We start from the raw sequence: 12,780 nt of genomic DNA on the forward strand, positions 1-12,780 counted from the left end.
CCGCCTGGTGTAGAGGTCCTGGATGAGAGGAAGCTTTGCCCCAGTGATGTACTGGGCCTTCCTTTGACCCCGCCTGGTGTAGAGGTCCTGGATGAGAGGAAGCTTTGCCCCAGTGATGTACTGGGCCTTCCTTTGACCCCGCCTGGTGTAGAGGTCCTGGATGAGAGGAAGCTTTGCCCCAGTGATGTACTGGGCCTTCCTTTGACCCCGCCTGGTGTAGAGGTCCTGGATGAGGAAGCTTTGCCCCAGTGATGTACTGGGCCTTCCTTTGACCCCGCCTGGTGTAGAGGTCCTGGATGAGAGGAAGCTTGGCCCCAGTGATGTACTGGGCCTTCCTTTGACCCCGCCTGGTGTAGAGGTCCTGGATGAGAGGAAGCTTTGCCTCAGTGATGTACTGGGCCGTACGCACTATCCTCTGTTGTGCCTTGCAGTCGGAGGCCGAGCAGTTGCCGTACCAGGCAGTGATGCAACCAGTCAGGATGCTCTCGATGGTGCAGCTGTAGAACCTTTTGCGGATCTGAGGACCCACCCAAACATGGTCCAATCACACCAAGACAGTCTTGAAGAGGGCACAAAAAAACCTATTCACCCTCAGGAGACTGAAAAGATTTGGTCTTTTCAGTCTCCTGAGGGTGAATTGGTTTTTTTGTGCCCTCTTCAAGACTGTCTTGGTGTGATTGGACCATGTTTTTAAAAATATATTTATTTAAAAAAAAGAAGTTTTTATGTCTGTTGTCCCCAGCCGCTAACTCAGCCTCTGTGTGTAGTTAACCGACCCTCTCTGCCCATTCATCCCCATTTTACCTGTTGTTGTTTTAGCCAATTAGCTGTTGTTGTCTCACCCGTTGCTGTCTTAGCTAGCTCTCCAAATCAACACCTGTGGTTACTTTATGCCTCGCTGTATGTCTCTCTCATGTGTCAATATGCCTTGTATACTGTTGTTCAGGTTAGTTATCATTGTTTTGGTTTACAATGGAGCCCCTAGTTCCACTCTTCATAACTCCGATACCTCCTTTGTCCCACCTCCCACACATGCGGTGACCTCACCCATTATAACCAGCTTATCCAGAGATACAACCTCTCTTATCATCACTCAGTGCCTGGGCTTACCTCCGCTGTACCCGCACCCCACCATACCCCTGTCTGCACATTATTCCCTGAATCTATTCTACCATGCCAAGAAATCTGCACCTTTTATTCTTTGTCCCCAACGCTCTAGGCGACCAGTTTTGATAGCCTTTAGCCGTACCCTCATCCTACTCCTCCTCTGTTCCTCGGGTGATGTGGAGGTAAACCCAGGCCCTGCGTGTCCCCAGGCACCCTCATTTGTTGACAAAAAAACCTTGGTTTCATGCATGTCAACATCAGAAGCCTCCTCCCCAACCCTGATGTCCTTGCCGTGTCTGAATCCTGGCTTAGGAAGGCCACCAACAATTCTGAGATTTCCATACCCAGCTACAACATTTTCCATCAAGATAGAACAGCCAAAGGAGGAGGAGTTGCAATCTACTGCAGAGATAGCCTGCAAAGTTCTGTCATACTTTCCAGGTCTATACCCAAACAGTTTGAACTTCTAATTTTAAAAATGAACCCTCTCCAGAAATAAGTCTCTCACTATTGCCGCTTGTTATAGACCCCCCTCCGCACCCAGCTGTGCCCTGGACACCATTTGTGAATTGATCACCCCCCATCTAGCTTCAGAGTTTGTTCTGTTAGGTGACCTAAACTGGGATATGCTTAAATCAAATCAAATCAAATGTATTTATATAGCCCTTCGTACATCAGCTGATATCTCAAAGTGCTGGACAGAAACCCAGCCTAAAACCCCAAACAGCAAACAATGCAGGTGTAGAAGCACATTAACACTCCGGCAGTCCTACAATCTAAGCTAGATGCCCTCAATCTCACACAAATCATCAAGGAACCCACCAGGTACAACCCTAAATCCGTAAACATGGGCACCCTCATAGATACTATCCTGACCAACTTGCCCTCCAAATACACCTCCGCTATTTTCAATCAGGATCTCAGCGATCACTGCCTCATTGGCTGTGTCAGCTATGGGCCCGCGGTCAAACAATCACCCCTCATCATTGTCAAACGCTCCCTAAAACACTTCTGCGAGCAGGCCTTTCCAATCGACCTGGTCCGGGTATCCTGGAAGGAAATTGACCTCATCCCGTCAGTCGAGGATGCCTGGTCATTCTTTAAAAGTAATTTCCTCACCATCTTAGATGAGCATGCCCCGTTCAAAAAATGCAGAACCAAGAAAAGATATAGCCCTTGGTTCACTCCAGACCTGACTGCCCTTGACCAGCACAAAAACATCCTGTGATAGACTGCAATAGCATCGAATAGTCCCCAAAATATGCAACTGTTCAGGGAAGTCAGAAACCAATACACGCAGTCAGTCAGGAAAGCAAACACTAGCTTTTTCAAGCAGAAATTCGCATCCTGTGGCTCTAACTCCAAAACGTTTTGGGACACTGTAAAGTCCATGGAGAACAAGAGCAGCTCCTCCCAGCTGCCAACTGCACTGAGGCTAGGTAACACTGTCACCACTGATAAATCCATGATAATCGAATATTTCAATAAGCATTTCTCAATGGCTGGCCATGCCTTCCTCCTGGCTACTCCAACCCCGGCCAACAGCTCCGTCTCCCCTGCAGCTACTCTCCCAAGCCTCCCCAGCTTCTCCTTCACCCAAATCCAGACAACAGATGTTCTGAAAGAGCTGCAAAACCGAGCAACAGTACAAATCAGCTGGGCTAGACAATCTGGACCCTCTCTTTCTAAAACTATCCGCCGCCATTGTTGCAATCCCTATTAACAGCCTGTTCAACCTCTCTTTTGCATCGTCCGAAATCCCTAAAGATTGGAAAGCTGCCGTGGTCATCCCACTCTTCAAAGGGGGTGACACCCTAGACCCAAACTGTTACAGACCTATATCCATCCTGCCCTGCCTATCTAAAGTATTCGAAAGCCAAGTTAATAAACTGATCACTGACCATTTCGAATCCCACCGTACCTTCTCCGCTGTGCAATCCGGCTTCCGAGCCGGTCACGGGTGCACCTCGGCCACGCTCAAGGTACTAAATGATATCATAACCGCCATCGATAAAAGACAGTACCATGCAGCCGTCTTCATCAACCTGGCCATGGCTTTCGACTCTGTCAATCACCATATTCTTATCACCAGACTCAATAGCCTTGGTTTTTTTAATGACTGCCTCGCCTGGTTCACCAACTACTTTGCAGACAGAGTTCAATGTGCCAAATCGGAGGGCGTATTGTCTGGCAGTTTCTATGGGGGTACCACAGGGTTCAATTCTCGGGCCAACTATTTTCTCTGTATATATCAATGATGTCGCTCTTGCTGCGGGCGATTCCCTTATCCACCTCTATGCAGACGACACCATTCTGTATACTTCTGGCCCCTCCTTGGACACTGTGCTAACTAACCTCCAAACGAGCTTCAATGCCATACAACACTCATTCCGTGGCCTCCAACTGCTCTTAAACGCTAGTAAAACTAAATGCATGCTTTTCAACCATTCGCTGCCCGCACCCACCCGCCCGACTAGCATCACCACCCTGGACGGTTCCGACCTAGAATATGTGGACAACTATAAATACCTAGGTGTCTGGCTAGACTGTAAACTCTCCTTCCAGACTCATATTAATTAAACATCCCCAATCCAAAATAAAGTCTAGAATCGGCATTCTATTTTGGAACAAAGACTCTGTCACTTACGCCGTCAAACTTACCCTAGTAAAACTGACTATCCTACCGATCCACGACTTCGGCGATATCATCTACAAAATAGCTTCCAACACTCTACTCAGCAAACTGGATGCAGTCTATCACAGTGCCATCCGTTTTGCTACCAAATCCCCTTATACCACCTACCACTGCGACCTGCATGCTCTAGTCGGCTGGCCCTCGCTACATATTCGTCGCCAGACACACTGGCTCCAGGTCATCTATAATGCATGCTATGCAAAAAACTATGCCTTATCTCAGTTCACTGGTCACCATAACAACACCCATCCGTAGAACACGTTCCAGCAGGTATATCTCACTGATCATTCCCAAAGCCAACACCCCATTTGGCCGCCTTTCCTTCCAGTTCTCTGCTGCCATTGACGTGAACGAATTGCAAAAATCGCTGAAGTTGGAGACTTTTATTTCCCTCACTAACTTTAAACATCAACTATCTGAGCAGCTAACTGATCGCTGCAGCTGTACATAGTCCATCTGTAAATAGCCCACCCAATTTACCTACCTCATCCCCACACCAGTATCTCTACCTGCACTTCATCATCTGCTCATTTATCACTCCAGTGTTAATCTGCTAAATTTTAATTATTCGCTCCTATGGCCTATTTATTGCCTACCTCCTCATGCCTTTTGCACACACTGTATATAGACTTTCTTTTTTCTACTGTGTCATTGACTTGTTTATTGCGTTATTGGCTTGTTTATTGTTTACTCCATGTGTAACTCTGTGTTGTTGTCTGTGTCACACTGCTTTGCTTTATCTTGGCCAGGTCACACAACTTTTTCTCAACTAGCCTACCTGGTTAAATAAAGGTTAAATAAAAAAAAATGTATTTTTTTAAAGAATGTTAGTTTGTTGGTGATGTGGACACCAAGGAACTTGAAGCTCTCAACCTGCTCCACTACAGCCCAGTCGATGAGAATGGGGGTGTGCTCAATTCTCTTTTTCCTGTAGTCCACAATCATCTCCTTCGTCTTGATCACGTTGAGGGAGAGGTTATTGTCCTGGCAACACACGGCCAGGTCTCTGACCTCCCTATAGACTGGCTCGTCGTTGTCGGTGATCAGGCCTACCACGGTTGTCTCATCGTTAAATGATGTTGTTGGAGTCATGCCTGGCTGTGCAGTCATGAGTGAACAGGGAGTACAGGAAGGGACACAGCATGCACCCCTGAAGGGCCCCTATGTTGAGAATCAGCGTGGCGGATGTGTTGTTACCTACCCTTACCACCTGGGGGCGGCCCATCAGGGAGTCCAGGATCCCAGTTGCAGAGGGAGGTGTTTAGTTCCAAGGTCCTTAGCTTATTGATGAGCTTTGAGGGCACTATGGTGTTGAACGCTGAGCTGTAGTCAATGAATAACATTCTCACATAGGTGTTCCTTTTGTCCAGGTGGGAAAGGGCAGTGTTGAGTGCAATAGAGATTGCATCATCTGTGGATCAGTTAGGGCGGTATGCAAATTGGAGTGGCTCTAGGGTTTCTGGGATAATGGTGTTGATGTGAGCCGTGACCAGCCTTTCAAAGCACTTCATGGCTACAGACGTGAGTGCTATGGGTCGGTAGTCATTTAGGCAGGTTACCTTAGTGTTTTGGGCACAGGGACTATGGTGGTCGGCAGGGTAGCCTAGTGGTTAGAGCGTTGGACTAGTAACCGAAAGGTTGCAAATCCAAATCCCCGAGCTGACAAGGTATCTTTCTGCCCCTGAACAGGAAATTAACCCACTGTTCCTAGGCAGTCATTGATAATAAGAATTTATTCTTAACTGACTTACCTAGTTAAATAAAGGTAAAATAAAAAAATAAAACATGTTGGTATTACAGACTCGGACAGGGATAGGTTGAACATATTAGCAAAGATTCTTGCCAGTTAGTCAGCTCATGCTCGGAGTTCACGTTCTGGTATTCCGTCTGGCCTTGTGAATGTTGATCTGTTTAAAGGTCTTACATCGGCTGCAGAGAGCGCGATCACACAGTCTTCCAGAACAGCTGGTGCTCTCATGCATGTTTCAGTGTTATATGCCTCGAAGCGAGCATAGAACTAATTTAGTTTGTCTGGTAGGCTTGTGTGACTGGGCAGCTCTCGCCTGTGCTTCCCTTTGTAATCTGCAATGGTTTGCAAACCCTGCCACATTCTACGTTCTGTCTGTATCCAGGTGTATCTACTGTATGTGTTACCAGGTGTATTCTACTTTCTGTCTGTAACCAGGTGTATCTGTGTGTTACCAGGTGTACTCTGTCTGTAACCAGGTATCTATGTTTTAACAGGTGCATTCTACTGTCTGTAACCAGGTGTTTGTCTCTCCAGGTGTACTCTACTGTGTACTCTATCATCACGGTGTTCGGCCTGGCCGGTAATGGTTTCGCCCTGTTGGTTCTGGTTAAAACGTTCCGTCAGCGTTCTGCGTTCCACATCTACATGTTGAACCTGGCCGTGTCAGACCTGCTGTGTGTCTCCACGCTGCCGCTACGGGTCCTCTACTACGTTAATAAGGTAGGACTATTTCTACTTCTTGTTTTTTGGGGGGTTATGCTCTGTAACATTGTTTTGGACGAACTCAATCAAAGGTGAGTTGTCGACAAGTGCATTTCACTTGAAAGCATTTCAAGCATTTCACTTGACTTTTACGGATAATTTACTTCGGGAGAAATTGCCTTTTAAAAGGCACATTGCCGACAAAGAACCTTTGAATGAATCCAGGTCTTTGAGATGCTATTAAAATAGATTATTGTTGTTTTTGACCATCTCCCTCAGGGTCAGTGGAACCTGGGAGACTTCCTGTGCAGGGTGTCGTCCTATGCCCTCTACGTGAACCTCTACTGCAGCGTGTTCTTCATGACCGCCATGTCCGTCACACGCTTCCTCGCCATCGTGTTTCCCGTGCAGAACCTGCGCCTGGTCTCAGAGCGTCGCGCCCGTCTGGTGTGTGTCTGTATCTGGGTGTTCATCTGCACTGTCTCCTCCCCCTTCCTCATGACTGGTCAGCACCTCGACCCAGCCACCAATAAGACCAAGTGCTTCGAGCCTCCAGAGCGCAGAACAGGGGGCGGGCTTAGCAAGCTCATCATGCTCAACTACTTCTCATTGGTCGTGGGCTTCGTGCTTCCTTTCTTGGTCATCCTGCTGTGCTATGCCGGGATTATCCGGGCTCTGCTGTCACGGCAACACACTGCGCAGCGCCAGAAGGGGGCGGGGTCTAAGGCTATCAGAATGATTGTCATAGTGATGCTAGCATTCCTGCTGTGCTTCATGCCGTACCACATCCAACGCTCCGTCCACCTCAGCTTCCTGTCCCAGACTGCCACTTCCTGTTCGGAGCTGGTGTACATGCAGAAGAGTGTGGTGGTGACACTCTGTCTGGCTGCCTCCAACTCCTGCTTCGACCCCTTGCTCTACTTCTTCTCTGGAGAGGGCTTCAGACGACGCCTGTCAACCTTCAGGTCCACTAGCAGGACACAGAGACAACCGGCCACAGAGACAGGGGCACAGACAACGTTAGGGAGGGGAACACGCTTTGAGTGAGTGAGTGAGTGAGTGAGTGAGTGAGTGAGTGAGTGAGTGAGTGAGTGAGTGAGTGAGTGAGTGAGTGAGTGAGTGAGTGAGTGAGAGGGGCACACGAGCCTAAGATCACGATGCACAATGTCAAGCTCTGTTTTTCATGGTTTGGGCTATTTCCCTTAGTTCTAGTAAAGGGAAATCTTAACGCTACAACATACAATGACATTCTAGACAATTCTGTAGTTCCAACTTTGTGGCAACAGTTGGAAGGCCTTTTCCTGTTTCAGCATGACAATGCCCCTATGCAAAATGCAGACTCGACAGCCTTGGTTTCTCAAATGATTGCCTCGCCTGGTTCACCAACTACTTCTCTGATAGAGTTCAGTGTGTCAAATCGGAGGGTCTGCTGTCCGGACCTCTGGGAGTCTCTATGGGGTTGCCACAGGGTTCAATTCTTGGACCGACTCTCTTCTCTGTATACATCAATGAGGTCGCTCTTGCTGCTGGTGAGTCTCTGATCCACCTCTACGCAGACGACACCATTCTGTATACTTCCCCCCCTTCTTTGGACACTGTGTTAACAACCCTCCAGACAAGCTTCAATGCCATACAACTCTCCTTCCGTGGCCTCCAATTGCTCTTAAATACAAGTAAAACTAAATGCATGCTCTTCAACCGATCGCTACCTGCACCTACCCGCCTGTCCAACATCACTACTCTGGACGGCTCTGACTTAGAATACGTGGACAACTACAAATACCTAGGTGTCTGGTTAGACTGTAAACTCTCCTTCCAGACCCATATCAAACATCTCCAATCCAAAGTTAAATCTAGAATTGGCTTCCTATTTCGCAACAAAGCATCCTTCACTCATGCTGCCAAACATACCCTTGTAAAACTGACCATCCTACCAATCCTCGACTTTGGCGATGTAATTTACAAAATAGCCTCCAATACCCTACTCAACAAATTGGATGCAGTCTATCACAGTGCAATCCGTTTTGTCACCAAAACCCCATATACTACCCACCATTTCGACCTGTACGCTCTCGTTGGCTGGCCCTCGCTTCATACTCGTCGCCAAACCCACTGGCTCCATGTCATCTACAAGTCCCCCCTTATCTCAGCTCGCTGGTCACCATAGCATCTCCCACCTGTAGCACACGCTCCAGCAGGTATATCTCTCTAGTCACCCCCAAAACCAATTCTTTCTTTGGCCGCCTCTCCTTCCAGTTCTCTGCTGCCAATGACTGGAACGAACTACAAAAATCTCTGAAACTGGAAACACTTATCTCCCTCACTAGCTTTAAGCACCAACTGTCAGAGCAGCTCACAGATTACTGCACCTGTGCACAGCCCACCTATAATTTAGCCCAAACAACTACCTCTTTCCTTACTGTATTTAATTAATTTATTTATTTTGCTCCTTTGCACCCCATTATTTGTATTTCTACTTTGCACATTCTTCCACGGCAAATCTACCATTCCAGTGTTTTACTTGCTATATTGTATTTAATTTGCCACCATGGCCTTTTTTGCCTTTCCCTCCCTTCTCACCTCATTTGTTCACATTGTATATAGACTTGTTTATACTGTATTATTGTCTGTATGTTTGTTTTACTCCATGCGTAACTCTGTGTCGTTGTATCTGTCGAACTGCTTTGCTTTATCTTGGCCAGGTCGCAATTGTAAATGAGAACTTGTTCTCAACTTGCCTACCTGGTTAAATAAAGGTGAAATAAATAAATATGGAGTTAGAATTAGTGTTAGGATTAGTGTTAGGGTTAAATAAATATGGAGTTGGTACCCCTTTGCTGCAATATTGACCTCAACTCTTCTGGGAAATCTTTCCACTAGAACATTGACCTCAACTCTTCTTCTTCTCTTCTTTCCACTAGAACATTGACCTCAACTCTTCTTCTTCTCTTCTTTCCACTAGAACATTGCTTGCTTGCTTCCATTCAGCCACAAGAGCTTTAGTGAGGTTTGGCACTGATGTTGGGCTATTAGGCCTGGCTTGCAGTCGGCATTCTAATTCATCCCAAATATGTTCAATGGGGTTGAGGTCAGGACTCTGTGCAGGCCAGTCAAGTTCTTCCACACTGATCTCAACAAACCATTTCTGTATGGGCCTATCTTTGTGCACTAGGGCATTGTCATGCTGAAACAGGGAATGGCCTTCCCCAAACTAAGTTGGAAGCACAGAATTGTCTAGAATGTAATTGTATGCTGTAGCATTAAGATTTCCATCGCTGGAACTAAGTGGCCTAGCTCGAACCATTAAAAACAACTAATTATTCCTCCTCCCCCAAATTTTACAGTTGGCACTATGCTTTGGGGCAGGTAGCGTTCTCCTGGCACCCGCCAAACCCAGATTCGTCCGTCGGACTGCCAGATGGTGAAGCGTGTTTTTTTGCACCTACCTATGTCAAATTCTAGATGGCGGATTAAAACAAGGCTATACCCTCCATAAAGTGACCATTGGACTTAAAAAATGGCTGATTGACTGATTGAGTTTTTGTTAAATTTATCATTTAAAATCGGCCTCACGTGCACATTTCTGTCCGTTAAGAAACAACGATGTGCTACCTTTTGGTAGCATTTCGGACAATGCTAAACTATTTTTTAGCTGAAACTCAGAGTTCTAACACTGGGTCAGTTGCTTTTAACATGCTGCCAGTCATAAGAAGTGTTTGGAACAAACCAAGACTATTGTATATAGATAGCTTCGATACCACCATATAGCTGAGGTTAATCAATACATTTAAAGAGAAATTCTGATTAGCTAGGTAGCTAAATAGCTAATGCTACCTAGCTAACATTAGCTTGCTTGTACAAAGTCCAGCAACTAGCCTCTGTAGCTAGCTTTCACCAGTCAGCAGAAAGCTAGCTAGCAAACAAAGAGGCAAATAAATGTAGCTAGCCTATGAATGTGCTTTTGTTTTGATTAGCTAGCTAGCTAACATAATGTTATACCAGTCAAGTGAGAGCTAACATTGGCTAAGTAGTTAACCAATAAGTAGGGAACGCTAGCTAGCAAGCTATATTTTGCCAATAAGATTTTCACATAATGCTGAAATCATCTTGTGTAAACTAGACACTTAGATGTAACCAGAGCACAAACAAAGATGCACAAATAAATTAGCTAATGTCCTTGGCTGCTATTATAGCCAATTAACTTTAGCTAGCTAAGTAACCTTAGCCAACGTAAGACTTAACATTAGCTAACGTGTATGGCCAGTTCATGCACGACAATATATCATACTTTCTTACACAAAACATTACTATTTAGTTAATGTTAGTTACGTTAAGTCTAAAACCACCAAACTTTGGGAAACTGCCACACTTATAGCCAGCAGCATACCACCCTGCATACCACTGCTGGCTTGCTTCTGAAGCTAAGCAGAGTTGGTACTGGTCAGTTCCTGGATGGGAGACCAGATGCTGCTGGAAGTGGTGTTGGAGGGCCAGTAGGAGGCACTCCTTCCCAATGCCTCATGGCAGTGATTGACACTGCCCTGTGTAGGGTGCTGTCTTTTCGGATGGGATGTTAAAGTCAGGAGACCCGTAACTAACATTCCCAAAATCAAACCATCAGTCACCTAATAATCCCCAGTTTTAAATTGGCTCATTCATCCCCCTCCTCTCCCCTGTAACTATTTCCCAGGTTGTTGCTGAGAATGTGTTCTGAGTCATCTTACCTGGTAAAATAATGGATAAATAAAAATACTCATCATGTTTATTGTACTGATCAAGCTATGATCAAATGTGTCAGACAGGACTAACATTGCAGTTAGCTATGCTACATTTCCTAAGAAGAACCAAGACCACAACACAAACCATAGCCAAGAAAACAAATGGGTTTGTTGAGATACAGTAAGTTAGCGATGTTGAACTGCATAAAATGAAACGCACATGGAAACCGAACCTCAGTTGTGCATGCTTACCAGACTGACAGCATTACTGTTTCAAACATTTGTCGAATAAATGACAGCTCCGGCATAAACTCCCTCTCCTGCCGTCTTGACATTTATAATCCAAATGTGTGCTGACTGATCAATGTAGGTGTCAAATTACATTTCAGTGTGTTCACAGAAAATCTGAAATCGCTATCCGCAAGTAAAACATAGTCAGGGGACTCCACACACTGCACCAGGTTAAAATAACAATATCAGAATCAATGCTTGGTGACTTCCTGTCTACCAGCCTGGTCTCATAGACTAGACGTAATATAGTAAACATAGTCAGGGGGCTCCACACACTGCACCAGGTTAAAACATCAGAATCATTGCTTGGTGACTTGCTGTGTACCAGCCTGGTCTCCTCCCACTGGAACATCCAACTCCTCCACTGTGTGATGTTGACCACCGTTCTCTCTGAGAACATTCGGATGACTACCTCCAAATCAGCTCTCATCTGACGCACCAGGGCTGTCCCCTTTGTGTGGCCCAAGTAATTTCCACCGAGTTTGATGAATATGACATACTCACAGTCACATTTTGCCTTGGCGAGAAAGAATATTTCAGAACTCTTCCATTGAACAGCTCATCCATATTTCTCGCTCCTGTAGTCATCCAGCCAGATACATTGTGTAATCTCTCCTGTAGTCATCCAGCCAGATACATTGTGTAATCTCTCCTGTAGTCATCCAGCCAGATACATTGTGTATCTCTCCTGTAGTCATCCAGCCAGATACATTGTGTAATCTCTCCTGTAGTCATCCAGCCAGATACATTGTGTAATCTCTCCTGTAGTCATCCAGCCAGATACATTGTGTAATCTCTCCTGTAGTCATCCAGCCAGATACATTGTGTAATCTCTCCTGTAGTCATCCAGCCAGATACATTGTGTAATCTCTCCTGTAGTCATCCAGCCAGATACATTGTGTAATCTCTCCTGTAGTCATCTAGTCAGCCACATTGTGTAATCTCTCCTGTAGTCATCCAGCCAGATACATTGTGTAATCTCTCCTGTAGTCATCCAGCCAGATACATTGTGTAATCTCTCCTGTAGTCATCCAGCCAGATACATTGTGTAATCTCTCCTGTAGTCATCCAGCCAGATCATCTCTCCTGTAGTCATCCAGCCAGATACATTGTGTAATCTCTCCTGTAGTCATCCAGCCAGATACATTGTGTAATCTCTCCTGTAGTCAGTCATCCAGCATTGTGTAATCTCTCCTGTAGTCAGCCAGATACATTGTGTAATCTCTCCTGTAGTCATCCAGCCAGATACATTGTGTAATCTCTCCTGTAGTCATCCAGCCAGATACATTGTGTAATCTCTCCTGTAGTCATCCAGCCAGATACATTGTGTAATCTCTCCTGTAGTCATCTAGTCAGCCACATTGTGTAATCTCTCCTGTAGTCATCCAGCCAGATACATTGTGTAATCTCTCCTGTAGTCATCCAGCCAGATACATTGTGTAATCTCTCCTGTAGTCATCCAGCCAGATACATTGTGTAATCTCTCCTGTAGTCATCCAGCCAGATACATTGTGTAA

General features: G+C 45.8%; 1 protein-coding gene across 1 annotated transcript; it reads left to right on the plus strand.

Moving 5' to 3' along the window:
• The first annotated feature begins 2,605 nt into the window (after window positions 1-2,605).
• On the plus strand, window positions 2,606-11,288 carry LOC115125765 (cysteinyl leukotriene receptor 1-like). The gene is made up of 3 exons (XM_065019107.1): window positions 2,606-2,752; window positions 6,087-6,272; window positions 6,534-11,288. The coding sequence occupies exons 1-3, from the start codon at window positions 2,606-2,608 to the stop codon at window positions 7,299-7,301; spliced, it is 1,101 nt and encodes a 366-aa protein (XP_064875179.1). The 3' UTR covers window positions 7,302-11,288.
• Window positions 11,289-12,780: the final 1,492 nt, after the last annotated feature.

The sequence above is a fragment of the Oncorhynchus nerka genome, linkage group LG6, assembly GCF_034236695.1.
Source record: "Oncorhynchus nerka isolate Pitt River linkage group LG6, Oner_Uvic_2.0, whole genome shotgun sequence".
NCBI lineage: Eukaryota > Metazoa > Chordata > Actinopteri > Salmoniformes > Salmonidae > Oncorhynchus > Oncorhynchus nerka.

What these genes read in the sequence shown, in the direction of transcription:
- LOC115125765 (XM_065019107.1), top strand. Translation starts at nt 2,606, where the DNA reads ATGGCTGGCCATGCCTTCCTCCTGGCTACTCCAACCCCGGCCAACAGC. An exon ending in AGCTGCAAAACCGAGCAACA is followed by an intron (nt 2,753 to 6,086) that starts GTACAAATCAGC and finishes TTGTCTCTCCAG; the next exon opens with GTGTACTCTACTGTGTACTC. An exon ending in TCCTCTACTACGTTAATAAG is followed by an intron (nt 6,273 to 6,533) that starts GTAGGACTATTT and finishes CATCTCCCTCAG; the next exon opens with GGTCAGTGGAACCTGGGAGA.